The following is a 27,690-nucleotide window of genomic DNA, read 5'->3' on the forward strand; positions in this document are numbered from 1 at the left end:
AGTCAGGGCTTGGTCACAATGAATTCGGGATCAGAGAAGTCTTCAATGTCATTTTTATATTTATATAATAATAAAAATGGGGAGTTCAGGTGAAATTAAAAAAAAACAAAGCTTGATGCTGGTCTAATACTGCTTACACAGAAGTCTGTTAAAATCCCATTAACTTCAATGGGAGCAAATATAAGCCAATAAACTGAAGACCCTACATTTACTGCATACTTTGCATATCAAGCTAACGTACACAATTCCACTTACAGTTAGGTTTATGCTAAGCATAAAACTTTTGATTCTGGCTATTTTAGTTAATTTTATGTGCCCACCTTCACCATATGGAAGACTTACAGAGTGTACAGTTCTACTGATTTCAGTGGAAACACACCAGCGATGGTTACTCCCAATATCCCTATTTCATGAGGAAGGAACCAGAGGTAGCATCTCATTTGCCTTACATTTGGATAAGTGGAAGCTGTGAAGAAATTCAGAAATAAAACCGCTGAAAAGCTAATGTCCTTATTAAAAGTCATGCAGCCAGTCACAGTGAGGGCTGTGAGCACTGTTTTTTGATGCAAAATAAAGCATCAGAAAAAGGAGGAGAAAATCAGTTTGGAGAAAATTAACTGACACCACACCTCCTGGTTTTTCTGTGAGAATTTTAGCACTAAAAAATTCAAAGAACTTTATGAAGTTAATTTTATAGACAGGGAAGCAGAGCACAGAAAGAGGGAAATGACTCATCTAAGGCCAGCCCTCAGACCCACAGGAGAGCAGAAAACAGAATCCAGGGCTCCTGAGTGGCAGGCCAACCATCCATCCATTCGGACACACAAACCCTTGGCAGAATACACCCAGCCCAAACTCCAACAAAAATTCCAGGAGGATTTTGGTTTTGTTCCAAGACAATCTGCAGGACTGAGCACTCAAAACAGGAGCTAATTTCTTTTTTTCTGTTACAAAAACAATGAAAAAATGCTGAAGTCTACAGTGTTCCTGCATTATGTCAGCTGTTGCAATGGTCACATCAGCTACCATATTTTTTTTCCCCATATGATGCCACCTTTTTTCCCAGAATCCAGATACTGGAAATTCAGGTGCACATTACATATGAGAAAATACAGTAATAGTATTGCCAAGGGAAAGTGAAAGTAAAGCTGCATGGTAGGCTCCCTTGCTGCCGGCTGTGGACCCCTGGCAGAGGCTGTCATGGAAAAGTCTTTTTTAAAATTCATTCTGCCTTTCCAAGTTGTGTATCTTATCTGGGGTTGTATCTATGCAAGAAAATATAGTATTAACAATACTGCAATATTTATGATGCACTAACACCAAGAGCTCTATTGTGGTGGGTGCTGAACAGAAAACAAGCAGAGACTAAATAGTCCTTCAGTGGACAACGACCCTTGTCCAAGTACATAAGCAATATAAATTCAGTAGTGTCAGTGGAACTACACCAGTCCACTACACCATGTGAGGATCTGGACCCACGTACCTCAGACCAACTTACTATATACTGAGTATAAAACCTGTTTTTTTTAAATATTCCAGAAAACCTACATGATGTGTCATGACTGGTACCCAACCATGCAAAGCCCCCCACCCAGAAAAGGTGCAGTTGAACTATCTCCTACATCTCAGTCATTTATCGCAGTAAGGAGTTTGTGGTAGATTTCATCTCATCCCTATCACACACTTTCTGCTGCTGAATTACTAATACATAACTAAATATAAAATACAAGGAGCTGCAATTGTCTGTTCTGTACCCTTGTGCTCCTTGAAAGGAGTTAAAGGCATGAACACCAGCAGAACATTTAGGAGGATCAGATGCTGGGTTTTTAAAGCTGCCATTAAAAATAAATGATCAAATGATCCTGCCAGATTTGGAGTGCTTGACATTGGTGTGAAGCGAGCATCTGAGTCACATTAGTACTTGAAGAGCTGATACAAAACTGTGACAGAAATAACTGGTGAGCTCTGTCCCAGCTTCTCCATTGTTATTTCCTTTTGCTTTTATATCTGTATAGCATACAGCAGTCTCAGGATGAAAGGCTCCTATACGTATTTTGATTTACTTTTTCCAGACAAGCTGAGAATAGTCAACCTCAGCCTCTTTCAGTTACCTTTGCTGCCAGCTTTCTATTTATCCCAGCAATAAGTCAATCCTAGGCTTTGTCCACTGGAAATGCTTAACAACCTTTAATCACAGAGAACTGTGCACAAGGGAATGGAAAATCATAAAGGACAGGGCTACAGCCTGCATAATGTTAAGCTTGATCCTGTGAGAAACAGATTCCCCTTGACACCAGCACATTGAAGGACCAGGCCCCAGCCAACGTAAAGCTAGCAGGCACTAGAGATGGTTTTTCATATTCAACTGCATTGCTATTGGTTTTGGAGACAAAATGCCTCTTTCCATTTCATTTTAACCACTCTGCGTACATATTAACTACTTTTCCAGTCATGCCTGGCATCCACAAGCAAGAGTGGTGCTCCATTGTGCTTGGTGCTGTATGAACAGCAAGAGAACTTACTTGCTCCAAGGAGTTTAGAGGTTTGAATGGGAGAAGGGGTGGACAAATGAAGGACTATTACCTCATTTTACACCTGAGGAACTGAGGTGGAGAGGAAGTATTTGCAAGGCACAACACAGTGCTATATGAACTACCTGAGCAAGTCCAGGTACTGGAAGCAGTATAGCCAGTTTACCTTAGTGCTCTGCCTGGTCTAATCAGGTCTGCTGAAAAGCAAGGCTTGCTCCTTCACTTAGCTCAGGTGTCTCTGTATGGCACTGTGTTGTGCTGTGCACAGACATAGACCCTCAGAGATTAAGGGCCTGTGTATACCACAGCAGTGTCTTCTTCAGGCCCAAGATAGTCCTGCATCTGTCCTGCTCAAACTCAGAAATAAGCCAGTGAAGATACCTCAAAGTCATTGAAAATTAAGGTTGGAAGGGACTTTAGGAGGTCATCTAGTCTAACCCCCTATTCAGAGCAGGACCATTCCCACCTAGTTCATTCCAGCCACGGCTTTGTCAAGCCAGGCCTTAAAAATCTCCAAGGATGGAGATTGCACTATCTCTCTAGGCAATTCATTCCAGTGCTTCATCACCCTCCTAGTCAGGAAGTTTTTTCTAATATCCAACCCAAATCTCCCTTGCTGCAACTTGAAACCATTGTTCCTTGTTCTGTCATCACTGAGAACAATCTAGCTCCATTCTCTTTGGGACCACCCTTTAGTTGTCCAGTTAAAGGCTACTATATCAAATCCCCTCCCAATCTTCTCTTTTCCAAACTAAATAAGTTCCCCCAGCCTCTCCTCATAAGTCATGTGCCCCAGCCCCCTCACCATTTTCTCCCAGAGGTCATCCCTCTGTGGCTGCTCTTGAGATCTTGGTCTCCAAGGTGCTTGAAAGCAGCTTTTAGGGGATGCTGCACAAAAGTCTCCAAGGTATTCTACCAGTTTTGGAGCCTTTGTGTGGAAACATGCGGGCAGGGCGCACTGTCATGCTAAAGGCACACCCAAAGGGACTTTTGCACAGTCATGCAAGAGGCTGAAGAAAGAGCCAGGAACCAAACCCAAATGGTCAGTGTAATGCAGCTATAAAACCATCCTTCTTATCCTTCACCTATGGTCTCTTTGCTCTTAGCCTATTGATTCAATTCTCAGGTGATCAATGCCCATTCTGACATTCCCTGCTCAAACTTGTTAGGCATAATTAACCTTCAAAGAATGTTTACCACCTATCTACTTCAATATACAGAGCCTGTGTGTCACTGGGACTTCCCTGAATCAGGTATATGGATATAGGAGTAGCAGAAGACTGACTACCACAGCAAGGACCACCCTTTCTTACTAGATATGTGCATCCTTCCTCTCATTACAACCAGGGAATTCGTTTTGTTATTTAGTAACATATATAGATAACAAGATGCTGAAGGACTACCTGCTGCATGGTAGGGAACATGTATTATTCATGGGTACGTATGTTCTCTCTTCTCAGTGATCTGATGATTTTTTGCATGAAGCCTCTCTCAAATGGCAACATTTTACATGAACATGTAATTCACAGACACAGCACAGTCCATCAAAGCATGCTGCACTACAAAGTGATCTGGGTTAATTATACAACCTTTTAACCCTGGGATGCTTTCTTACAGTTGCTATGACCAAGCATGAGAAAAGCCTTTTTACCTAATCCATACTTGAAACCTAGCAATGTATAAATTCTCTATGTTTAGACTCAAAGGGCTACATCCTAATTTTACTTTCTGATCTTAAAGTGCACAGCCATGTAACTGAAGCTTTTGGCACCTATGCATAGCTCTGGTTACACATGCATGTGCACACCCACTGGGCATGCTCTATCTACGCAGAAAAAGATTTCTGAGGGTGATACCTTTTATTGAACCAACTATGTAGTGGGAAAAAGTTAGAGAAGCTTTCATTCAGAGACCTGACCTGATGCAGAATGTCTTGTATTGAAAAGCTGCTCTAACTTTATTCCAACTACATAGCTGGTCCAATAAAAGATATCACCCTAAGAAGTCTTTGCCTCACATAATTTCTGGCCCATCATGGCTACATCATCACCCTTACACTACTGTAAGCAGGTAAATTTCAGGACTTATGCAGCCTTATGTGTTTAAGTCACAAAAACCCAAAGCTAGCAGTGGGAGATGGGAAAAGAGCCATCCTACTCTTTAATCAAATGGTCAAGTGGTTAGTGCATTTACCAAGGGAACAGGAAATGCAGCATCTAGGCACCTCTCAGTCAGAAGGAGTTTGAATCTTGCATTTCCTGTTCCCTAGCACAGAGCCCTAATCATCAGGGCACAGGCTATCCAATCTCTTCTGCAGCCCTGCTTTTGCAAATGGGTAGCCAAGACAGAGAGTAATGTTGGACCAGGAAAGAAATGAATAAGCCAGATCAGTAAGATGGCTGCTGCTCTGCAAGGGAGGGGGGCCTGTATTCTAGCTTCTAATGGAGCAAAAACTTTCCCTAAACATTTCATCCAATGAATATTAAATGCAAGGCTAGCCTCAAGAGCTAGCCTGAAGAGGAGGGCTGAATAATGTTTGACCTGTGGCCTGGTAGACAAAGCACTGTGCTGGAGATGCAGATTCAAATCCCCTCTAAGTAACTGCCATACCCACTAGATTATTGAGTTAGAATATGGGAGGATTTTCCTTTGATGCAACCACCTCTTTGCTTCTGGTAGGTATGTACATAGGACAGCAAAGCAAAACAGAACCTCAAACTTTGTCTAAGTCCCAAAAACTAAAGTTACGTGCATGCATATGACATTTAGGTGCAGGACATGCAATTGGATTCAGCCCAAACTACCTTCTCCAACCTCCCACCATGCCCCATTCCATTTCAATACCACAGAGACGTGCAAAGAGAATAGGTGTCCATGTATCACTCTACTAGTGATAGGTGGGACAATCAATTATTATAATTAGAGGTGGCCAAAAATGACTTTCTAGTCCATGAAGAAATGTAATACACTAAAAATAAAACAGTCCCATATCTGGACAAAATGTGGATATTTTTCATCAAATGAAACATTCAAAATATTTTATTTTTGGTTAAAATCTTTTGTTTTAACAACTTAGAAACTGATTTCAATTCTCTTTTTTAATATTGGAATGGAAATATATTTCTAAACAATAAGTCATTTCAAAACAACTTAATTAAAAGGTTCCACAAATGTTGAATCAAGATTAATAGTTTCAAAACACTGTTTTTCACTTTTTAATGACATTTCATTGAAAGTAAAATGCTCCATCAAAAAAAAAAAAAAAAAAGGTTCAATTGGTGAAAAAGCCTGCTGCGCCCCCGTGAGCCCAGGGACCCCCAGGAGAGACCCCAGGACCCCCGACGAGCCCTGGCCTGCCTGCCTGTAAGCAGGGGTCCATGCTGGGAGAGATATAGCCAGCCGGGAGGTGGGTGAGTGGGGACGAGGAGGGTCACGCCCCCTCCCCCCCCGCCAGCTCCTACTTGGCCCGGCCCCCCAGGGAGCCACGCAACCGGGCTGCTGACGCACAAGCCACTCACCTGTCCCCTCCTAGCCCCCCCGAGAGCAGTGCGGCACTGGCCAGCCCTTTTGCACATGTGCGGAGTTTAAAAAAGGGCCCAACAATAGCAGAAGCCGCAATAGGGTCCCGGCTCTGGAGCGAGATCTGTGGGTGAAAGCCCACTGCACCCTGGTGAACCCAGGATCCCCGATGAGCCCCAGCCTGCCTGCAAGTAAGCAGGGGCCCATGGTGGGAGGGACATAGCCAGCTGGGAGGTGGGTGAGTGGAGATGAGGAGGGTTATACCCCTCTCCCCGGCTCCTACTTCACCCACCCATGTGACCAGAGCCTTGCGAACAGGCTGCGCAAACAGGCACACTTCTGGGCCGGGCGCACAAGTCAGCAAGTTTGCACAGGAGGCTAAGCAGGAGGCCCCGACACCCTGCCTGTGAGCCCCCTAGGGTATGCAGTCCCAGTTGCAGCTGGCCTACCAACGGCATCATGCAGATAGGCATGCACCGCAACCCGAGGGCCCTCTCAGGGTCTGTGGCCCCCGCCCCTGGCTCCTCAGAGGCCTCCACCCAGATGGAGCCCATGGTTCTGGGCTCCATGCAGATGGAGCGTCAGGCTCTCAGCTGCGGGGGCTGCCTGATACTTTTTCAGGCTCTGGGGTCCAGGAGCATGGCCACCTCCCCTTGTGAGGTCTGATCCCTTTCGGGGTCTCTGGTGTGCCAGCTGGAGGAGCTCCAGGCCACAATCCAGAGACTATGTGCCAACAGGGATGGTGAGCTGGAGATAAACTCCTACTGCCAGGCCTTTCTCCCCCTGGAGGCAGAGGATAGACCACGGTCACCCTCCAGGACAAGGGAGGACTCAGGGACCTCCCATGCTGGGGTTGGACCCAGGTGGTCAAGGGCCCCAAGGCCACCGCACCAAGGACCCTGCCCCACTGGAGCTTTGCAACAGGTACAAACCTCTTGCAACCCCAGCAGAGCCTGCTAAGTTGCCAGCTCCTGCAGACAACATAAGCTCAACTGTAGCTACTGCCCCTGCTCTCCTTAAGACAAAACACAATGTGTTTGTTGTGGGATACTCCATCCTGAAGGGGACTGAGGGGGGGCAATCTGCCACCCTGACCCCTTAGCCCAAGATGTCTGCTGCTTCCTGGGAGCCCAAATCAGAGACATTGCGGAGAAGATCCCTGAGCTCCTTCAGCCCAATGACTACTACCCTATGCTCCTTATCCGTGTGGCCACGAATGACATGGCTCAGAGCAATCCCAGCCAGATCATGAAGCGCTACAGGGATTTGGGAGCGGGGCTTAAGTGGTTAGGGGCGCAAGTGGTGTTTTCATCAATCCTCCCAGCTTCGGGCTACGGGCTGAGGAAGGAGAGGAGGACTGAGGTAGCGAACCAAAGACTGTGGCGCTGGTGTCATTGGGAAGGCTTTGGCTTCCATGACTACAGTCCACTCTTTGGTGAGAGAGGCAACAAGCTGTTGGGAAGAGATGGCCTCCACCTCTCTCCCCTGGGGAGGAGGCTCTTCTCAGCCAGACTGGCTGACCTGTTCCACCAGGCTTTAAACTAAGCCCACTGAGGGACGGGGGGACTACCATGAGCAACCCTTGCAAAGCCAGCAGGCCAAGGCACTTAAGGGAGCCCATCCCTGCCCCATCCCTGGAGCAAGCTGTAGGCAAGGCAAGGGCCCCAAAGGGACACTTGCTTGCCTGTACACAAATGCCAGGAGCTTGGGGAATAAACAGGAGGAATTTGTCCTCCTACTTAACACAAATAATGATGACATCATACAGATAACAGAGACCTGGTGGGACTCTACCCATGACTGGGCCACAGGTATAGATAGTTAAAGGAGAGATCGAGTGGACAAAAGGGGCAGGGGTGTAGCTCTCTAGGTCAAGGAAAGCTGCAAGTTGACATTGGTGCCCAGGGTGGACAACTGGAGACCCTCTGGGTTAAAATCCATGGGGAACACAGGACAGGGAACACACTGGTGGGAGGCTACTGCAGACTTCTTACCCAGGATCAAGAGCTTGACCAGGAGTTCGCCAGGGAATTGGCTGAGGCCACACGCTCCCAGTGCATGGTTGTCATGGGAGACTTCAACTACCCAGATGTCTCGTGGGAAGAGCGCTCGGCCAAATCAGAGTGGTCACAAAGCTCTCTCTCATGCGTGGATGAGCTCTATCTGATGTAGGAATTCTATGGGCTGATGAGAGGTAAAGCACTGTTCGACTTGGTTCCGGCAACGGGGGACGATCTAATCAGCGACCTAATGATCTAAGGGAAGCTGGGTGACGGTGACCACAAGCTGATCACCTTTACCATCTACCATAAAGCTGGCAAGTCAGTCAGCAAACAGACGTCCTTGACTTCAGGAAAGCTGACTATGACAAGCTCAAGAGGCTTGTCAGTGAGGCCCTAATGGGCCACAACCCAAAGGTCAGGGGAGTTCAGGACAAGTGGTTGCTCCTCAGCTCAGTGGTTGAGCGATCGTGGATGCACAAGCAAAGTCTAGTCCATCTTGGAGGAAAGGCAGCAAAAGGGCACAGCAGCCCCCCTGGCTCTCCAGGGAACTAGTGGACCTCCTAGGTCTAAAAAGAAAGACCTATAAAGGATGGAGGACTGGATCCACCTCCAAGAAGGAATATTCTGCACTGGTCTGTACCTGCAGGGAGTGAACCAGGAAAGCCAAGGCTGCAAAGCAACTCCAACTAGCTACAAGTATCAAGGACAATAAAAAGTGACATTGTTAGATATGTGGGGAGCCGGAGGAAAAGCAAGGCCAACATTGGACCCCTGCTAAACCAGATGGGACAACTGACAACCAACTCCCAGGAAAAAGCCAACTCGCTAAATGGGTACTTTGTGTCAGTCTTTTATCAGTCCCATGGGACACCCCTGCCCATTATGGGACAGGGAGGCCCAGGTGAGAGAGATTCCTTACCCTCCATCAATGCTGACCTTATGAAGGAACACGTTAAGAGTCTGGACACCTTCAAGTCAGCTGGCCCTGACAGTTTACACCACAGGGTACTCAAGTAGCTGGCAAGCATCATAGCTCAGCCCCTGGCACAGATCTTCAAGAATTCCTGACACTCTGGTGTAGTGCCCAAAGACTGGAAGAAGGCCAATGTGGTGCCTATCTTCAAGAAAGGGAGGAAAGTGTGTCAAGCAAACTACAGGCCCATCAGCCTGACCTCTATCCTGGGGAAGGTCTTAAAAAAGATAATCAAAGAGGCCATTCTTAACGGACTGGCCAATGGAAACATCCCGAGGGATAGCCAGCACGGGTTTGTTGCAGATAGGTATTGCCTGACCAATCTTATTTCCTTTTACGACCAGGTGACCTATCACCTGGACAAGGGGGAAGAGATTGATGTCATATATCTTGACTTTAAAAAAGCCTTCTATCTGGTATCCCATGATCATCTCTTAGCAAATCTGGCTAACTGTGGGCTCGGCCTCACCACGATCCACTGGCTTGGGAATTGGCTCTGTTGTAGGACCCAGAAGGTGGTGGTTGATGGAAGTCAATCGCTGTGGTGCGCTGTGACCAGTGGGGTCCCTCAAGGCTCTGTCCTTGGGCCTATACTATTCAACATCTTCATTCATGATGTGGACATTGGTGTCAGAAGCGGACTGGCCAAGTTTGCCAATGACACCAAGCTCTGGGATAAAGTGTGCACACCTGAGGACAGGAGGGTGATCCAGGCTGACCTGGGCAGGCTCAGGAAATGGGCAGATGAGAACCGGATGGTGTTCAACACCAAGAAATTCAAGGTTCTCCACCTTGGGAAGAAAAACCTGCAGCATGCTTATAGGCTCGGCAGTGCCACGCTGGCTAGCGCTACAGACAAAAGGGACTTGGGGGTCCTGATTGACCAGAAGATGAACATGAGCCTTCAATGTGTTATTGCAGCTAGTAAAGCAAATCCCAGGATGTCATTCTCTTATTGTACTCAGCCTTGGTGAGGCTGAAGTACTGCATCCAGTTTTGGGCTCCACAATTCAAAAACTAGGTGGAGAAACTTGAGAGAGTCCAGAGGAGAGCCATGCACATGATCAGAGGTCAGGAAAACAAACCTTATGAAGAGAGGCTGAGAGCCATGGGATTCTTCAGCCTGGAAAAGCGCAGGCTCAGGGGTGATCTGATGGCCACCTATAAGTTTATCAGGGGTGACCACCAGGATATGGGTGAATGTCTGTTCACCAGAGCGCCCCAAGGGATGATAAGGTTGAATGGTCACAAACTCCTCCAGGACCGTTTAAGGCTGGACATAAGGAAGAACTTCTTCACTGCCAGAGCCCCCAAGGTTTGGAATAGAGTGCCGCCAGAGATGATTCAAGCACCTACTTTGAATGCCTTCAAGAGACATTTGGATGTTTATCTTCCTGGGATCCTATGATCCCTGCTGACTTTCTGCCCCTAAGGCAGGGGGTTGGACTCAATGATCTTCTAACCCAAATGTCTATGAATCTATGAAAAAGGTATTTTTTCAACAAAATGTTCCATCAAAAATATTTCAGTCAATACTGTGTGTATTGTTCTAGTGTACCTTCAACTCAGGAAAATAAGAGTAGTAAAATCTTCCAGAGCGTTACGGAACCTGATTGTTTCCTTATCAAGGACAGCCTGAAAAGTGCTTAGTGCTGAACCTATGCATGAATGGAAAAAAACAGAATTGCACGGCAACAGGTAGACTCCAGAATTCTAGAAAGAGTGCACCCAGCTCTGACTTCCTGATGCAATGATCTGACTGCATACTCCTCTGTTGGGAAATGGGCAGAGATCTTTGCATGCCAAAAAAGGGAAATCAATAAGACTTCTACAAAGTCAGAATGGCTAGAACAGAAGAAGATGATCTAAATATGGCTGTAGAACATCAAGACTGAAAAAGGCCTAGGTTTGGGAAGTGCCTATGTGGTATACTGTTATTGGAAATAGTGGGGGAAGACCAAACAGAGATCTGTCCTTCTCTGAGGGCTTTATAGCACTGCAGCAGCATGTCCAAGCACAGGGACATATGGAGGGAGACTGAAGCATGCCCTCGTTTCCCTGAACCTGCATGCATGATGCAAACCAGAAATGCATTAGTGAGGGACTAACCTGGGATCATCCCTCTATGCCCTCTCTTAAGCTCATGGACCCTTGTGTGCCAAAGACTAGGCACCAGAGACAAGCTTGAAATAGTCTGACTGGAGAACTCCCAGGTCTAGCGTGTGCCTGTGGATGTGAGTGCTGTGGCATGCATGACTATGCCTCTTCTTTCTCAGTTCCTCTCTTTGTGTAATGGCAGCACTGTGGTAAACATATTCACCTCCTGATGAGCCCTCAGTCATGGAACAGGACTGCCTACAAGAATAGGAGTGAAAACTATAATAGAAAAATCTGCTTCTCATTGAGGGAATATTAGCAACTTGCACCTTGGATAAAATGTTCCAGAGCAGTTCACCCTTATGAAAATGTTGCCCTTGCAATGCTGCCAAAACCAAAAAGAGTTTGGGTTATCATCTCTGTAAACAAGCATGCCCAGCAGGTCATCTGAATGGCACAACCCCTCCCCCTTGGCCCTGTCCACATGAATCAGTGTGGCAGGTGTTTAATAGGGCCTGCCCCCCTGTTCTTTTCTCCACTCCCTTCCCATGTTAAATACTTCAGACTATGAAATAAGATGGGAAGGACAAAGGCAGCAGGCGTGGCTCTGTGGCTGACATATCAATCTAGGGATAAAATGTTTTACCAGCTTCAGTTTTTGCTTTTTGCTGTGGACTTGACACAGCATATCTCCGGGCTTCATTTCCTCCCTCTTTACAATGGAAATATGACGGTATCCTCCACTCCTTTGTAAAGCACTTTAGGACTCCAAGAGGAAAGAGCCTATTGCAATGTACACTCAATGATCCTCTGTTAGTTCTGTGTTTGTATAGCAACAAGCATGGTGAGAGCCTGATCCATGACTACAGCTCCGATGAACAGTAGTGTAACTAAGGTGGTGGGGCAGGGTACCAAACCCAGGTACCCACTGGAGGGGGAAAGCTGGGGATGGTCCAAAAATAGCAGCCAGCCCAACACCACCATCATCTTCCTGGCCTCTGCTGGTGCCTCACATGCTGCTACACAAACTGCCTGGCTACACCTCTGCTTACCAGCAACCATATCAGTAATACTTCAACAAGAACAATGGCATTCAGCAGTTCCCTTTTACAGACAGCAAACTAGCTTCCTCCCCCTTTCATGGGTGCACAGTGCTGGAACAGGAAAAGGGAGCCTCCCTAACTTGTGATGCTGGCATTAAGGCTGAGCAAAGGTCACTTCCTGAGCTTAGGGGGCAGCTTTGTTACTCACCCTGATGTGCACATTGGCCCTAACTGTGGAACATCAGAGAGCAGATGGCATCACACTACATTCCCTGTGTGGCTCAGAAGTGTTCTGGTGAAAGAAAATATATTTACAGATTTTAAAGCCAGAAGGGACTTTTACAATAACCTAATCCAGGGATCCTCAACCTCTGGCATGTGGGCCAAATGCAGCCCACAAAGCCATCACGCCTCACCTGCAGTCATAGGTGGTAGAAGGCCAGAACTAATGGGGCTTAGGTCAAACATGGAACAGCAGGTAGGCCACATGGCAGCCCAGCCATGGGCTCTGGGCAGCTGCACCGGGGAGTGGGGGCATGCACACTTAGATGCGCAGCCAGGATTGCAGCCCTGGTGTGTGGATTACTGCCCAGCATGGCATCCAAGCAAATTTCAGTGTACTCTGAAGGGGTAGGGGCTTGAGGGGGTAGGAAGAGATTGAGGCCCTCACAGTGTGAGAGGGAGTGGGACAAAGGCAGGGGCTGGGGTGAATGGGACCCCAGTCTGGGTCATGGGACAATCAGAGCCTAGGAAGCTCATCGGGAGGGAGTGGGGTTCCGCCACTGCATGCACCATGGGGGAGGCATGGGGGGCATCTTCCCCCCCTGCACCTTGGGGGCCTCCATCTGTCCCACCATGCCATGACAAACTTACCTGGGGGCAGGGTGCACATGCACACATGCACTCAGCCCCCACAAATAATATTTGTTCCCTCTGCTTATGCCTTCAGTGCTCCCCGCAGGTCAGGACATTTGGTGGCAATGGAGCAGTGTCCATTAATATGGCCACCTTCACCCTCCCAAATTCCCAAACCCCAAGCCCTGCATGCCCAGTCAGAGACAGGCTGCACCACCTCCCCTCTCAAAAGTGGGCCATGTCCCTTTTCCTCCCTGCAGAGCCAAGCCATGCTCCCTTTACCCCTGTGGAGCCAGGCTGGGGTCAGGCCATGCCCCACAAGGCTGGGTCACACTCCTCCCTCAGGGGGCAAGTGAAGCCTCTTTCCCCCACTGTGGGGTTGGGGTTATGACTGGCTGCCCCTCCACCCCTCTCCACATGTCTGGAAGGTGGCCCCTCCACCAGCCCCAAGTGCTGGAACAGAACCACAATCCAGCCCACAGTCAGACTAGGCACTGCGCATCCTGCCCACTGGGGAAAAAGGTTGAGCACCACTGATATAGTCCATGCTCATCTAATGCAGGCCAGAGGGTGTCATCCATCACCAATCATTTCTGCATACAAGACCACAGCTTCTGACTAAGCTAGAACACAACTGAAAGTCAAATGGGCTACACAGGCAGTAAGCATTTGGCAAATTGGATAGCAAAGTAAGGCAAAAAGGAGCTAGAAACAACTTCCCTGCTCCATGACCATGAAGTAGGAGCTGGGGACAGCACAGGAAATGACCATATGATTATGCAGTCATATGCTACACAGCTAATACACATCTTTCAGATAAGATCCAGCAGGGATGAGGTCAGTGTCAGCAGGAAAGGTTCCCTAGAGAATAACAAAAGTTTCAGTGTTTGCTTTATTTTTTGTCAATTGGCTTTAGTGGCTTAAAAAAAAAAAATGTAAGTGAAAAACAGTCTTGTAAACTGGCCCCTACAGTACTGTGGGCCCAGTGAAACCTACTGGGTACTTTCCCCCATCTACTTTCTGTGTTTTTCAACAAGAACTCATAAATGCCCTTCCTTGCCAGGGATAAAGAAATGGAAAGCAATGACAAAGAATGCAAGAGACAACCTTGTTCTACCATATTGCAACACTTAAGGGCTTTCCAAGGTATTTCAGCTCCTGTTCCTGGCTAGAGTCCAGAAGTCTGAGAAATGATACTCATTTAAAGAGTTACCCCAACCTTCTACACCTGCTTACCCTCCTACCTCTTCCCAATAGGTTCCATTCAATGTTTGGGGAAAACGACTATACTGTTCTCATTATAAGTCTTTCCCATATCTTTAGGTAGAAGCTATTATATTATATTATATTATGTATGTAATGTAATGTAATGCTGTGTGTGTGTGTGTGTGTGTGTGTGTGTGTGTGTGTGTGTGTGTGTGTGTGTGTGTGTGTGTGTGTGTGTGTGTGTGTGTGTGTGTGTGTGTGTGTGTGTCTTTGAATTGCTACTGCCTTTACAGAATCCCAGAGGAAAATCCAATCACTGAGGAAAGAACGTGAAGTTAAATGCACTGAAAGGACTAAAATAAAAACTAAACTGAAAACATTTCTGAGGTGGCATTTTTATTGTAGACACAAAAATTCCACAAGTACAAAAATCAAGACTATAGGGGGTCTGATCGTGAGCCAGCCCTGCATAGCACTAGAGAATGATTTTTAGGATTTTTCTGAAAAGAAAAACAAAGATTTATGATCAAAATAGTGCTTGTCTTAGCCACATGCAAGCGTTGGAGGTGAGGCGAATCCTACAGTGCTTAAGAGTGAAGCTCAATTTACTAAGTTTTGAGTAAGGACTACAGGATTTGATCCGTTGTGGTCAAACAGTGCACTGTAGCAAAAGGTCAGTGCTACTCAGCGCACGTAAGATTTCACATTGTACCTACTAAACTCATAGGAATCTTAAGATTTAGCCCTGTGAACACAAAAAGCACAGCAGCTTTCAAATAGCATTTTCTGAGTTGCTTGCTGTCAGGGTATATCTTAGGATCCTGCAAACATTCAATATCTCAAATTTATCTGTGGTATAACTCACTACAATGTAGGGCCTGGAAGGGGGCTCTTGTACCATCAAGCTCAGTCCTTTGCTATTACAGGCAACAGCATTGTATAGTCCCTGTCCACGAGGTCAGGGAATAGGCTTCTGCTCCCTGCCCAGCTCCATGACCATGAAGCTGGGCAGGGACCAGGCTCTCCAGCCCCTGCCCCACAATCACAGAGCAGTGGCCGGGAACTGTTCTAGTCAGGGGCAAGTCCAAGCACTGTGTCCTGATTGGGTGATCGAGGCATGAGGCTTGGAAAGAGGTATAGGGTTGGGACAGGTCCCAGCTCTCTGCCCCATCTGCTGGTGGGGCAGCTAGCAGCGAGCTCCTGGCTGGGAAGGGAATCCCCACCCAGTAGGGGGCTCACTGCTACCTGCCCCACTAGCAAATCAGGGCAGGGAGCTGGGACCTGCCTCTCCCCTCCAGCTTTTTCCAAGTCAGGAGATTCCTGTCGCCAGGGTAGGAGGCCATTGTCCCTACCCAGACTCTGGTGGCAGAGCCCACTCCAGCAGCAGGCAGCCCCCCAGGGACAGGGAGCAATGTCTGAGCTCGTGCTCCCTGCCATCCCTTGGACTACCACCCTCCCCCTGATTTCTGCAGGGGACCACTACAGGGCCACCAGGGGCAGTAACAGATTGCTGCCATTAGGGGTGTATGAAATGGGCCATATTCGATTTAAATTTGGATTCGGCCCGAATCAGGGACAGTGATTTAATTAGTTGATTCAGATCACTGTCCCCGATTCATAGTTTCTAGGGTCGGAAAGGACCTGAGTAGATCATCTAGTCCAACCCCCTGCCATGGCAGGAAAGAGTACTGGGGTCAAACAACCCCAGCAAGGTATTCATCTAACCTCCTCTTAAGGACCCCCAGGGTAGGGGCCAGCACTACTTCTCTTGGAAGTTGGTTCCAGACCCTAGCCGCCCTGACCATGAAGTAGTGCCTCCTGGTATCTAGCCTAAATCTATCCTCTACCAGCTTGTGATCATTATTCCTGGTCACTCCTGGCGGTGCTTGGGGGGAACAGGGACTTCCCCAGTGCCTGCTGATCCCCCCCTGACTAGTTTGTAACTGCCGGGTCCACCAGGGCCCTCCCCCCATGCCCCTGCTCCCCCAGCTTGGTGATTGGCCATGGGGATGCTCCCCCCAGACTCAGGAGGCAGCAGTTGCAGAGCCAGGGAGGCGTGTCCCCCCCCCAGCATGTTCCCCAGAGGACCTGGAAATGGACCAGGAGTGCTTCTGGGTCTGCTGCCAAGCACTCCTGTGGGACGCTTCATCTGCCCCACCATCACAGTGCTGATGAGCCGCCTGGTAGCTAGGGGTATGTAGAAAAAACATTTAAATTTGTGTCTATGTCTGAATCTTTCCAAATCTCTCCAAATTGATGTGAAGAGATTAAAGGGTCTCCTGATTTGATTCAAATTTGGAGATTCAGCCACTGAATTGGGTCGAATCTCCACCAAATCAAATCAGGAACCAAAACTTTGCACAGCCCTAGCTGCCATGATCTGCAAATCTGCTGCTGAGACTCGCAACACGTAGACACCTGCCTGGGTCAGTTTAATCTAAAACTGATCCCACATTATTTGTATGTGTAGACACGCCCAATATCATCCAATCTTCTCTGTGTAACATCCCAAGCCTCCTGTATACCAAGGTCACCTCTTTCCTTTGAGTTTCATCAACATACTATCACTTTTTGTGCCAATCAACTTCATCAGCGAAATTAGCAAATCAGGTCAGGCCTGACACTGATCCTTGAGAAACTAGTAACCTTTTACCAGCCTTAGACTTCTCTTTTGTAACAACACCTGTATCATCTTCCCTTTCACCAGTTCTTTACCCATTTCACAGCTCTGCTATTTTCCATCTTCTCCATCTTTTCTCTAATAATTTTCCATGTGGCAATCCAGCTAATGGGAATTAGAGAGCTTTAAGTGCTGTATGTTCTCATTTCAAGAAAAGCATCCCTGAAGTCAGTGGAGTTACACTAGGTATTAATGTGGCCCAACAGTGTTACATTCAATATTCTACAATAAAGGGGAATCTATAATCCACAGATCCATGGCTCTTTCCAGAGTCACAACATAATGAATGACACTAAAGGGAAAAGTTGTAGGATAGTTGATATTTGTCTCCATTTCCACTTCAGCTACTGATCCACTCAGATCATATTCCCTGCATTCTCAGAAATTCCACTGAGGACCCTAGCCATTTTGCCCAAACACTGATAGGACTGGGCCTTTTGTACATAAAATCTCCATGCTGGGTCCTGGTCTCAGGTGCAAATATGAGTTTATGGGAAGACCACTTCTTCAGAAAGGAACCAAAGCCTCAGGAAATGCAGACTGAGCACAGCAACAGATTAAAGCTAGGGAGAACAGTAATGGGAAAGAGTCCTGAGAAACAGAATGGGAAATTATTTCATATTATAAAAGAACACCAGAGCCTGTGGAAACACTATATTCCCCATAAGAGGCTGGATTCTGCCCTCAGACAAACCCATAATTGGGATTTCAGTAATTTATACAGGTGAGTTCAAAGCACAATGTATCCTCAAATGTAAGTAGTACAACCTACCCCTAAGCCACAGGTGCAGTATAGCAACAGGACTCCTTAGTGAAAGCACAGCAGATGGTGAGACTGATTCAGCTTTCACCAGGATAAATCTGTGGTAGCTTCATTGACATCAGTGGAGTTATTCCAAAACTACAGTAGTGTACACAAGAGCCGTATCTCTGTTTACTGAAAATGGATCCCATCATGCTAATTGAAAAACAACAGATGTCTCAACTAACAGTAAGAGGAGACAGGAATGTTCCAATTTTCTTCTAAATATCATTTTTATTTCTCTCCTAAGAGAGGAAGAAAATTTGCCACGTTTTGCTCTACAGGACAGATTCTCAGGTTCTTGGCTTGCTCAGGGCAAACCAGTACAGCCCTACAGAAGTCAAGGAAACCACACTTATTCACAGCAGTTTATGAGCTAGACTCTAAGGCGCTAGCCCAGAGACATTTGGTTGGATTCTCCTCTCACTTAAATCTAAAGTTACCTGCAGACAGTGGAGCAATATTTGTATAAAAGTGGGAAGGCATCAGAATCATTTTTCTTAAGCATTTGTAGGTCATAATAATTAAATTCTTCTGCTATTCACAGACTTTTAGCTAGCAAGCTCTGAAGCAGCTTAAAAAGGTAAGTGAGCAACAGTGTCATGGCAAGGAAGTTTGGCATCTGGGGCAAAGCCCACAGCAGCCAACAGCCCTTGTCCTGCACACAGATCTGGGGGGCACTGCCCTCCCCATGCTTGTCCAGGAGTGTACACAGTGGCAGAAGTCACCCTCCCATTGTCCCCGTGTCCCCCCAAAAAAACTGCTCATAGCTCTGTCCCATACCCTGCCCCAGCTGGGTAGCCTGTCTGGTGCCCCTTCACTTCGGTGCCAGGGGCAGTTGCCCCAGTTGTCCCCCCTTGCTACAGCACTGGTGAACACCATTACAACCATTTCACGTAAGAAGAAGCAGAGGCAAAGAGAGGATAAGTGATATGGCCAAGATTTTACAGAAAGTCAGTGGCAGCAGGGACTAAACCAAAATTCTCCCAGAAGTCCTTTTCTCTACCCATGAGACAGCACTGTCTTTGATTGCTTCAGTAATCAGTAACATAACTAAAGAAGATGTGGGGAGGGGGTGACTGAGGCAATAACCTCAGCTGCCCACTAAGGGAGGGAAATGCAAAAATAGCAGCCACTGCAATTGCTGGCTCACCTTGTCACTGCCAACAGCAATCCAAAAGCTGCCACTGCCCTGTGCACCACTGCTGCCCAGGGCTCAGAGCTGCCCTGTTATACTCCTGTCAGTAATCTGAGCTGCATGTGGAAACCTGTGCATCCAACTCACTCCACAAAAATCACTGAGAAAAAGGCAACTTAGCAAAGTTAAATCTGTCTCCACCTCTGTTTCACAAGAAGGAAGACTTGTTCATTTTCTATGTAGTATAGCAACTAGCAAATCCTCATGCAGTAGGCAAGGCTAAGGCCACATTTATCTTGGAAACTGCAAACAGCAGTCCTACTGTGTCCAGGCATTTCTGCCAAGACAGTAGACCCCAGACTGGCCTATCTGGAACAAACAAAAGGCCAAAGAACAACTAAGCCTTATGTAACCAATGCACTTTAATAAGGAAAGCAATGGCATAGCCCCATTACTGAAGCCATGGACTGCCTCCTCTACGATCTCTTCTTGAGTTTATTTCCTTTCTCTGCTGGCTCATGTCTTCTTTAGACCCTGATCCTATATATTGCTAAGCCCCTTCTGGGATTTAATGAGCAACTTTGTCTTCTGTTGACTTAGAGGGTAGTTGGAAGCACTCAGCACACTCCAGGAGGTGTTCATTATTTTACATGATTCAATCCTGATCCTGCAAATGTCTGTTCCCATGCTTAACCCTATGTCCCAGAAATCAGGAGCCTGACTCATGAGTGCAAAAGTAAGTGCAGAGAGTAATGTTTTTGAGATATGGACCTTGGCCAGGAAGCTCTTAGGAGAAGAGACGCTGCACGCAGTGGGAGACAGTGCCATGGGGAGATCTGAGCTAGTTCTGCATGCATTAGCTCCCAAACTAGAAGCAGCACAGTGGCATTCATTGTTTTCTCAGCAAGTCTAATTAGCCCAGGTACAATGCTATGCAAACACTGAGACACTACTGTCCTTGCAGAGTGCTTGCAGAGTGAGCTTGGGTATTTCCATGTTGCACTGTCTAATACCATGTCAACATACCCTGAGAAGAAAATACTTCAGTACATTCCTGTGAAAAGGGTTACTGTGGATTTACTCTACTACAATTCAGATCCAAATCTGGTCCACTGTCTGCAGACTTCTATGCACTTTTTTGACACTATATAACAAGTAAGAATGATCTTGTCAGATTGAACCTGGAGAGACTCCAGTGCCTTTGGTGGAGTAACTTCAGACAACGTACTTCAAATTGCTATAACTGAGAAGAGGGCATGTGGGAACGGTATAGGTAACACCTGTTGTGATCCACAGATCATTTCCCTGATGTAAATAGGATCTCTATTTTTAAGCTTGGCAAAAAAAAAAACAAGCAGAAGTCATTTTTAGAAAAAAATAATACATGTCTTTTCTTCATGCAAAGCTGTAGGGCCAAATCCTACTGCAAATCAAGAGAGCGGTGTGGTGCTCAAAGTTGTTATTTACACCAATTTGTACCAGCAGATGAGGAGGGCCTAATGCATGGCATTTTCAGAATCTCCCATTATCTTTCTCTGTCTCTTCACCTAGGAGAAGATTTTCCCTGCAGGTTGTAAATCTTAATTAGAAAATCTTTCCCATTAATTGCAAAAAAAAAAAAAAAAAAGCAGTTAGTTAATAGAAGAAAGCAAAACATGCTTACCTATTTTTGCCACCCTAGCAGATGCTGTAGCTCTTCTCCTCTGGGAATGACTGTGTTCACTCCAGCACAGTGGGGAAGATGCTTCTTTCCTGACCCTGCATCTTGCTGGGCTGAATTCCCTCTGCACTCATGCTTTGTCTCCATGGGAATCTTTTTACATTAAATGGAGGGGCCTGGCAGGGAATACCAGTCAATCTATTTTCAGCCCCACACAGCCTGCAACAGACGCTGATCTTACCAGCAGAAACTGTAACCTGAAAAGCGAGGCACAAAAAAAAGAAAGATTGCAACACTTTTGGTAGGAAGGGAATGCAAAACTTACCTCAAAGCTATGTACATTAGCTTCCAAGAACAAAATCAAATAATTAATCTGCCCTGTCTTTGTTTCTACAAAATATTCCTTTGGGAAACTAGCTAAGCCACTGATGGTCACAAACAGGGCACAGTACCCTCTTCAGCAGAAAGGCTCAGAAACAATCAGAGGTCTTTTCAAACACAAGGGGTTTTGGGGGGTTTTTTGATCTGGGATAATCAAGTTGTCCCTCTTTTTTAATTCAAACTTTCTGATTCCCCAAATATCAGGATCTAGCATCCAACTGATTTCAGAATTACAGGCCTTTTACCCTGCCCAGCCCCTTGACTGACAATCCTCAGGACACCCTTCTCATAACCCCTCCTCCCCTCTTACCATTTCCAGTAGCATATGTAAGTGCCTCCCCTTTTCCTGTATGCATTGTCTGTTGCCATCAAACATCTGTAATGTCTGTCAGTCTTGATTGCATACAGAGCAGAAGCAGGATGTGTTTGGGGATGGGAGCACACCTTCTTTGGTAAGCAAAAGAAACCACTTCTCCAAACAGTTGTAATAATGGGGCATTTGTGTCTGGGAAGCTGGAATATTTAGCCAGTGTTTTGCTTGTAGCCAAAGTCACAAGGTACAGAGAAATAGTCTGGGAGGTTGTTATGGAAACAAATCCCTGGAGATGCCGACTTTCCACAAATGCTTCACAAAGATGTGCTCTGACTTAAGAAGGGAAAACAGCAAGACAAATTGGCAACTTTTTCTCTCTCAGATATTTGAATTGGTGTGCTTGAAGTTAGGACCTTACAACGGAACTTTCCAAAACACCTACATGACTGGAAGCCTAAGTCTTAGCAAAAGTCAACAGGACTTTACGCTTCTAAACTACTTAGATGCTTTTAAAATCCTGCTTCTAAATCCCCTAGACACCTAAATGGCTTAATAATCCAAAGATGCTCCATATGAAAACATCACTAAAGTCAATGGGAATGACAGGTGTTCATCACACCTGTATAGCAGACTGCCTTTATTTAAGTGTCTGAATTTAGGCATTCCTATAGAATATTCAGTTCTCTCTTCCATGTTTGCAGGTCTCTACTATGACAAGGAAAATCCACAAAGTCCACTTCACTATTAAGTTCTGAAAAGACTGTGTTGTATCTGCAGAAACTTCAGATTTTTTGCAATGCTTGTTTTTCTTAATCTCTGTGGGGTTTTTTAAAATGTGTAGAGACATTTCTATTAGCTGTAAAAGCTACTCATGTCACAAACACCACGCATACCAATTTACAATCAATTAGGAGCATTCCTCTAAATAAAATAAATTTCCAGAAAACTAGAGAAAGCTTTGTAGGAGACACTGGAGTTCAGTTATTGGTTATCAGCTGTTTCATCTCGTATCCTTTTTCATCTAAATGCCCAGTCACATGACCATGCAGGTTTGCAGAACAATCCACCCTTAAAAACTAAGTTTTCTGCCAGGCAGCAGAAAGGAAGTCCAAACCAAGGAAGAAACAGACTGAAGAGTTTTGCTTCTGTCTTTGAGTCAGCATGTTGTGTCCCTTCTCCTCAGCTCTGGTTTAGCCTGAGTTTTTTATATCTCAGTTTCAGGACACTTTTAATTGCTACCCCAAACATGGGCATTCTACTGAGAGAGAGAGAACGAACACCTCTGCTACCTTCCATTGCTTCTCCAAAAGAGCCGGCTCATCCACCAAAATACCGTGCACCTGCTAGGACTACACAGAGGTTCAAGCAAAAAAGTCTCTTTCATATAAAAAAAAAAAAGAATTAATCCTATTAAAGTCTTTCTGAAATACAATCTCATAATGTAATAGCAATTTACTAGACTCTCTTGACAGATCAGAGTAACAGCTTATATTTAGTCACTTGAAAGTGCTATCTTGCAAATAGTTTTTAAGTCCTATTAATTTTCACTGGGATGACATGCCTGATGCTGCTCGCTTTAATAGTTGATAAAAAGAGGCCTTAAGTCTTTGACTACACGATTAGTTGTTTTCACTGACAACCTACCAGTGGCTCTCAACCTTTTCAGATTAAGGCACCCCTCATTAGACTCAAGACGCCCCTTGGAAAATGCCAGCTCTTAGCGTTCCCTCAGTTTTTGACTACAGAAACATAACAGAGCAATTCTTTTGTTGCAAAGAACTCAAAAAGACCACAGTAAGTCTGAATGTTTTTGACACTATGGATTTCTGTTCGGAATCTCTGGGTTGATCTTGTGAATCATGGCTGTAGCACCCTGCACACCCTTGAAAGGCTCTCAAAGCACCGTGAACCCCTATGCTCAACCCCCAATGGCTGTCCAGCCCAACCCTAGAAGCAATGCTGTACTCCTGGTTGTTTCCTCATCCACACTTCCCTTCAGTGTTTGGAATTCCACAGGGAAGGGGGAGAGGAAATAAGGCCACAAGCACAGGAAGTCTACCAGCAGCAATCCCACAATTCCCTCTTCATGACTTCTGGCCCTGATGTACCCAATTTCCTCTATGACCCCCAATTAAAATCAAATACATGTGAACAGATAAGCAGCTTGAGGACCAATTCATAGAAGGGCTCTGCTCATGGGACAAGAAACAAAATGTGGACAGCTCTGAATGTGGGCTGCATGATAGAATACAGATAGGGAGGGGCCAGCTGAAGGCAGCCCCTGGAGTTGACCCTAAGTATCAGTAGAGCCCATCCTTCACTCCTTGTTCAGGAAAAACTATCACCATTTGAGTGGGAGATGAGAATGGCAACATCTAGGGTCAGGTTTAAGGGTTTGCTTCTGCACCAAAAAAGACAATGGGACTTTTCCTATTGACTTCAGTGGGGAAAGGTTTTATGTCTAATGCTTTGGTCCTTCACTTGCACCTGTGCAAAGAGATCCCTGCATCCTCCCAGAACCCCTATGAAGTCCTTGGGGAGCTCTGGGAGAGAGTCAGGTGGAGTTTGCACAGGGGTAGGTCCTTGGTGTGGGACAAGGGTCTATGTGAGCAAAGGTCTCAATAAAGAATTCATTCAAGGTATGGAGCAAGATCTCAAAACAACAAGAAATCAATAGGGACCCAAAGGTGCACATGAATCTTGCCTGACAACCCACATGGTTCTGACTAACTTAAAGCATGAAATAGATGTTCTTTAGCCCTGCTTTATGGTTGGCACACACACTACACAGAATATGCAGAAAATGTATAATTGCATCACTATATTCCATTATGCATGTTGTTTTATGTATTACATGTGTTACATGCAATATATAATACATTCTGAAATCTGGAAATGCAAATCCCTTGTGTACTGACAAAGCAATACATCAGACCAAGGGGTGCCTTTGGCATCACTGACTAAAGTTGTTCTCGCAAAAAGCTGGAGCGTGTGAATAGGCGTGTTTTCACTTTCCATCTAAACTATTTGTTTGGAGCATTTATTAGAAAACAAGAATTTCAACTCAACATGAAGCTTCTTCCTCATTTGAGAGATCACTATTCTGCTCTTAGGATTTATTCAGATGAATTACGGAGAATCTGAACTGGTGCCAACACAAATCCCTAACACCTATGCCCCCAATTAATAGTACACTAATACAAATCACTAGTAGAATTCCTAATTTGCACCAGGGCAGTGTATTTACAATAGGGATTTTCAGCAGTATAACCAAATCACTGAGCAGTTCCCTACTTTATACAAGTCCTGGCAAACCCCACTGAAGTCAATTGTTCCCAGGGTGTCCGACTACAGACCTGGGCACTTGCCACATAAAGCATGTTGCTTTTAAACATTGTTATTTGATACATTCATGATAAAATGAATCATTTCAAACATGCCTTGCATAGGAAGGCACTTACTGTGAAAATTTAATTGCTATAATAAATACTAAGTAACACCCAATGTAAACAAAGATATGTTCAAACAAACTAAAAAAAAAATTAAGACAGTCTCTACCAAGCCCATTGACTTAAAACACAAAAGACCTGTTTTTGAACACATCAGCTGTGGCAAAATTTGGGACAATAATCCTCACAACCGGTTAAGAAACTAGAGTGCTCCCGGATCTGTGCATCTATAAGCAAACAGAGCAAAAGGTGTCAGGGGAAGACATCTGTTTGCTTAATTTCCCTATAAGCTGCAGAACACACTGTGATGCTTGGATACAGCCTCTCCATTATGCAGAGGCTATGGTATGGCAGGCGTGACCGATCCCAGTGCCAAGGGCACAGTGCTGGAACAGGAGCTCTGGACACAGCTTGAGCCAGATGTTTGCAGCCCTCTTAACTATTCCTTGCCTGGCTTTCTAGCTGCAAACATAGCTGTGGCTTCTCTTGTGCAAGGAAGAAATATTAGTCTTCAATGCTATTACTGGCCGAAAGCATGCTCTCCTGCCATAAAATGGAAGGGTAAGGGGACAAGAAAGGGCACCCCACAAAGTAAAGCAAGGACATCTGACTGCACAAGCTAATGAGGCATGGCAAGTCAGGACAAGAGTGCCCCAGTTACAATCGCTGTGCTTTCAAGATCACGGTTCACAATCTGTTGTGCTGTCCTGGCTGTATTCAGCTGCAAGTGCAGAACAGGCAGCACAACAGGATCCTGGATACACAGACAAGGGCTGTGAAAAGGAAGAGTCTTAATCCACACCCCAAAAGAGAAGATTGTCACACTTCTGTCAGCATTTTCTTCTCTTTGTAGCCCTGGCTGTTGGTTGCAATGAAGTTGGGATATTTCATGGACTCCAAATCTTCTGCCTCCAGAAATTCCGATTTGCTGAGGGACGAAGTACTATCTCCCTTCTTGGGCTCAGAGAAGGGAGATTGCTGCTGGCCACAGGTGACATGGGTGTACTGGCTCTGCTCCTCCTGGTCAGTCTCTCGGTGGTAGAAGTAATTGAAGTTGGACACAATGACAGGCACGGGCAGGGCTATGGTCAGCACACCAGCAATGGCACACAAAGAGCCCACGATCTTACCCCCAATTGTCAGAGGGTACATGTCCCCATAGCCCACGGTGGTCATGGACACCACTGCCCACCAGAACGCATCTGGGATGCTGGTAAACAAGGAGTCGGGGTCGTCGGTCTCTGCAAAGTACACGGCACTGGAGAAGAGGATGACTCCGATGAAGAGGAAGAAGATGAGGAGCCCCAGCTCCCTCATGCTGGCCTGGAGGGTCTTCCCTAAGATCTGCAGCCCCTTGGAGTGCCGGGAGAGCTTGAAGATCCGGAAGACCCGGACCAGGCGGATGACACGGAGGATGGCCAGCGACATGGCTTGCTGCTGGCCCCCATTATTCCCACTGCCACCAGCCCCAGGCTGCTGCTGCTGCTGCTGCCTCTGCTTCTGCTGCTGCTGCGCCAGCTCGGTGCCCAGCGTGATGAAGTAGGGGATGATGGCCACGATGTCGATGATGTTCATGATGTTCCTGGAGAACTCAGGCTTGCTGGGGCAGGCGAAGAAGCGCACCAGCAGCTCAAAGGAGAACCAGATGATGCACAGTGTCTCGATGAGGAAGAAGGGGTCGGTGAAGAAGGGCCCGGCGGCAGCCCCTGGGTGCAGCGGTGGCCCCGGGGTGCCATCGGGCGCTGGCAAGAGGAGCAGGGGGTCCTCGACCAGGACAGCCTCCCCAAAGCCGGTCGGGGGGGTGGCCTTGCTGTCCTGGCGGAACTCGGGCAGGGTCTCCAGGCAGAAGATGACGATGGAGATGAGGATGACCAGCACGGAGACGATGGCAATGGCACGGGCTGGCCCTGAGCTCTCGGGGTACTCGAAGAGGAGCCAGACCTGACGCTGGAAGTGGTGGCGTGGCAGGGGCTTCTCCTCCTCCTGGATGAAGCCCTCGTCCTGGCGGAAGCTCTCGATGGCCTCCTGGCCCAGCTGGTAGAAGCGGATCTCCTCCAGGAAGACGTCGAGGGGCACCTGCACGGGCCGGCGCAGCCGCCCGCCGGACTGATAGTAGTAGAGGATGGCGTCGAAGCTGGGCCGGTTGCGGTCGAAGAAGTACTCGTTGCGCAGCGGGTCGAAGTAGCGCACGCGGCGCCGGGGGTCGCCCAGCAGCGTGTCCGGGAACTGGCTCAGGGTGCCCAGCTGCGTCTCGAAGCGCAGCCCCGAGATGTTGATCAGCACCCGCTCGCTGCTGCAGCACCCGCCGCCGCCGCCGCGCTCCTCGCCGCCCGCCGCCGCCTCCCCGCCGCTGCTGCCCGCCCGCCCGGCCCGGGGCGCCGCCAGCGCCAGCGGCTCCTCCGCCCGCATCGCGCCCCGCGCCCGGGGGCTCCGCCGCCGCACCCGCCGCGCTCCTCCTGTTGCTCCGGCGCCGCCTCCTGCGCCGCCGCCGGGCTCCGGCTCGCGCCGTCTGTGTCTCTCCCTCGCTCCCGGCTCTGGGCGGCCCGGCCCGGCCCGGCCCTGCCCCCGGCCGGGCACACGCCACACACGGGCGCGCTCACGTACACACCTGCCGGGGTGGACGCAGGAACGGGGCGGCGCGCACAGCTTGATCCCTCTCTCACCTCCCCACCCCACACCCCGAGCTTGCTTAATAGCGCTCTCTCACATACACACACACACACCGCTCTCTCTCACATTCTGGCGCGCGCGCGCGCACACACACACACACACACACACAGAGCTTGATCTCTCTCTCTGTCTCACACACACAGCTTGTTTAATATCTTTCACACACACACCGCTTTCTCGCACACAAATAAATACAAAGCTTGCTATCTCTCTCTCACACGCACACACAGCTTGCTTAATATCGTTTTCACACACACACAGCTCTCTCATACTCTCTCTCTCTCTCTCTCTCACACACACCCCGCTTTCTCTCTTGCACACAAATAAATACAGAGCTTGCTATCTCTGTCACAAACACACAGCTTGCTTT

The 27,690-nt window shown here is 47.2% G+C and overlaps 1 protein-coding gene across 3 annotated transcripts in view; it reads right to left on the reverse strand.

Annotated features, from left to right (window-relative positions):
* KCNA6 (potassium voltage-gated channel subfamily A member 6) overlaps positions 1-27,313 on the reverse strand; it is a 45,554-nt gene extending 18,241 nt beyond the window's left edge. Inside the window, exons 1-3 of one of the 3 annotated variants that reach the window (XM_090043887.1) lie at positions 21,199-27,313; positions 20,511-20,764; positions 352-466 (exon numbers count right to left, since the gene is read on the reverse strand). In XM_090043887.1, coding sequence (XP_089900013.1) covers positions 25,470-27,059 — 1,590 coding nt within the window. In that variant the 5' untranslated portion in view covers positions 27,060-27,313 and the 3' untranslated portion in view covers positions 352-466; positions 20,511-20,764; positions 21,199-25,469. Of the gene's footprint in view, positions 1-351; positions 467-16,771; positions 17,471-20,510; positions 20,765-21,198 lie in introns of those variants that run through there. The other 2 variants (XM_090043886.1, XM_090043885.1) reach the window with 2 other exon arrangements.
* Between the last annotated feature and the right edge of the window lie 377 nt (positions 27,314-27,690).

This window comes from Crocodylus siamensis, chromosome 4 (genome assembly GCF_052110815.1).
Source record: "Crocodylus siamensis isolate JL-2025a chromosome 4, ASM5211081v1, whole genome shotgun sequence".
NCBI classification, from domain to species: domain Eukaryota; kingdom Metazoa; phylum Chordata; order Crocodylia; family Crocodylidae; genus Crocodylus; species Crocodylus siamensis.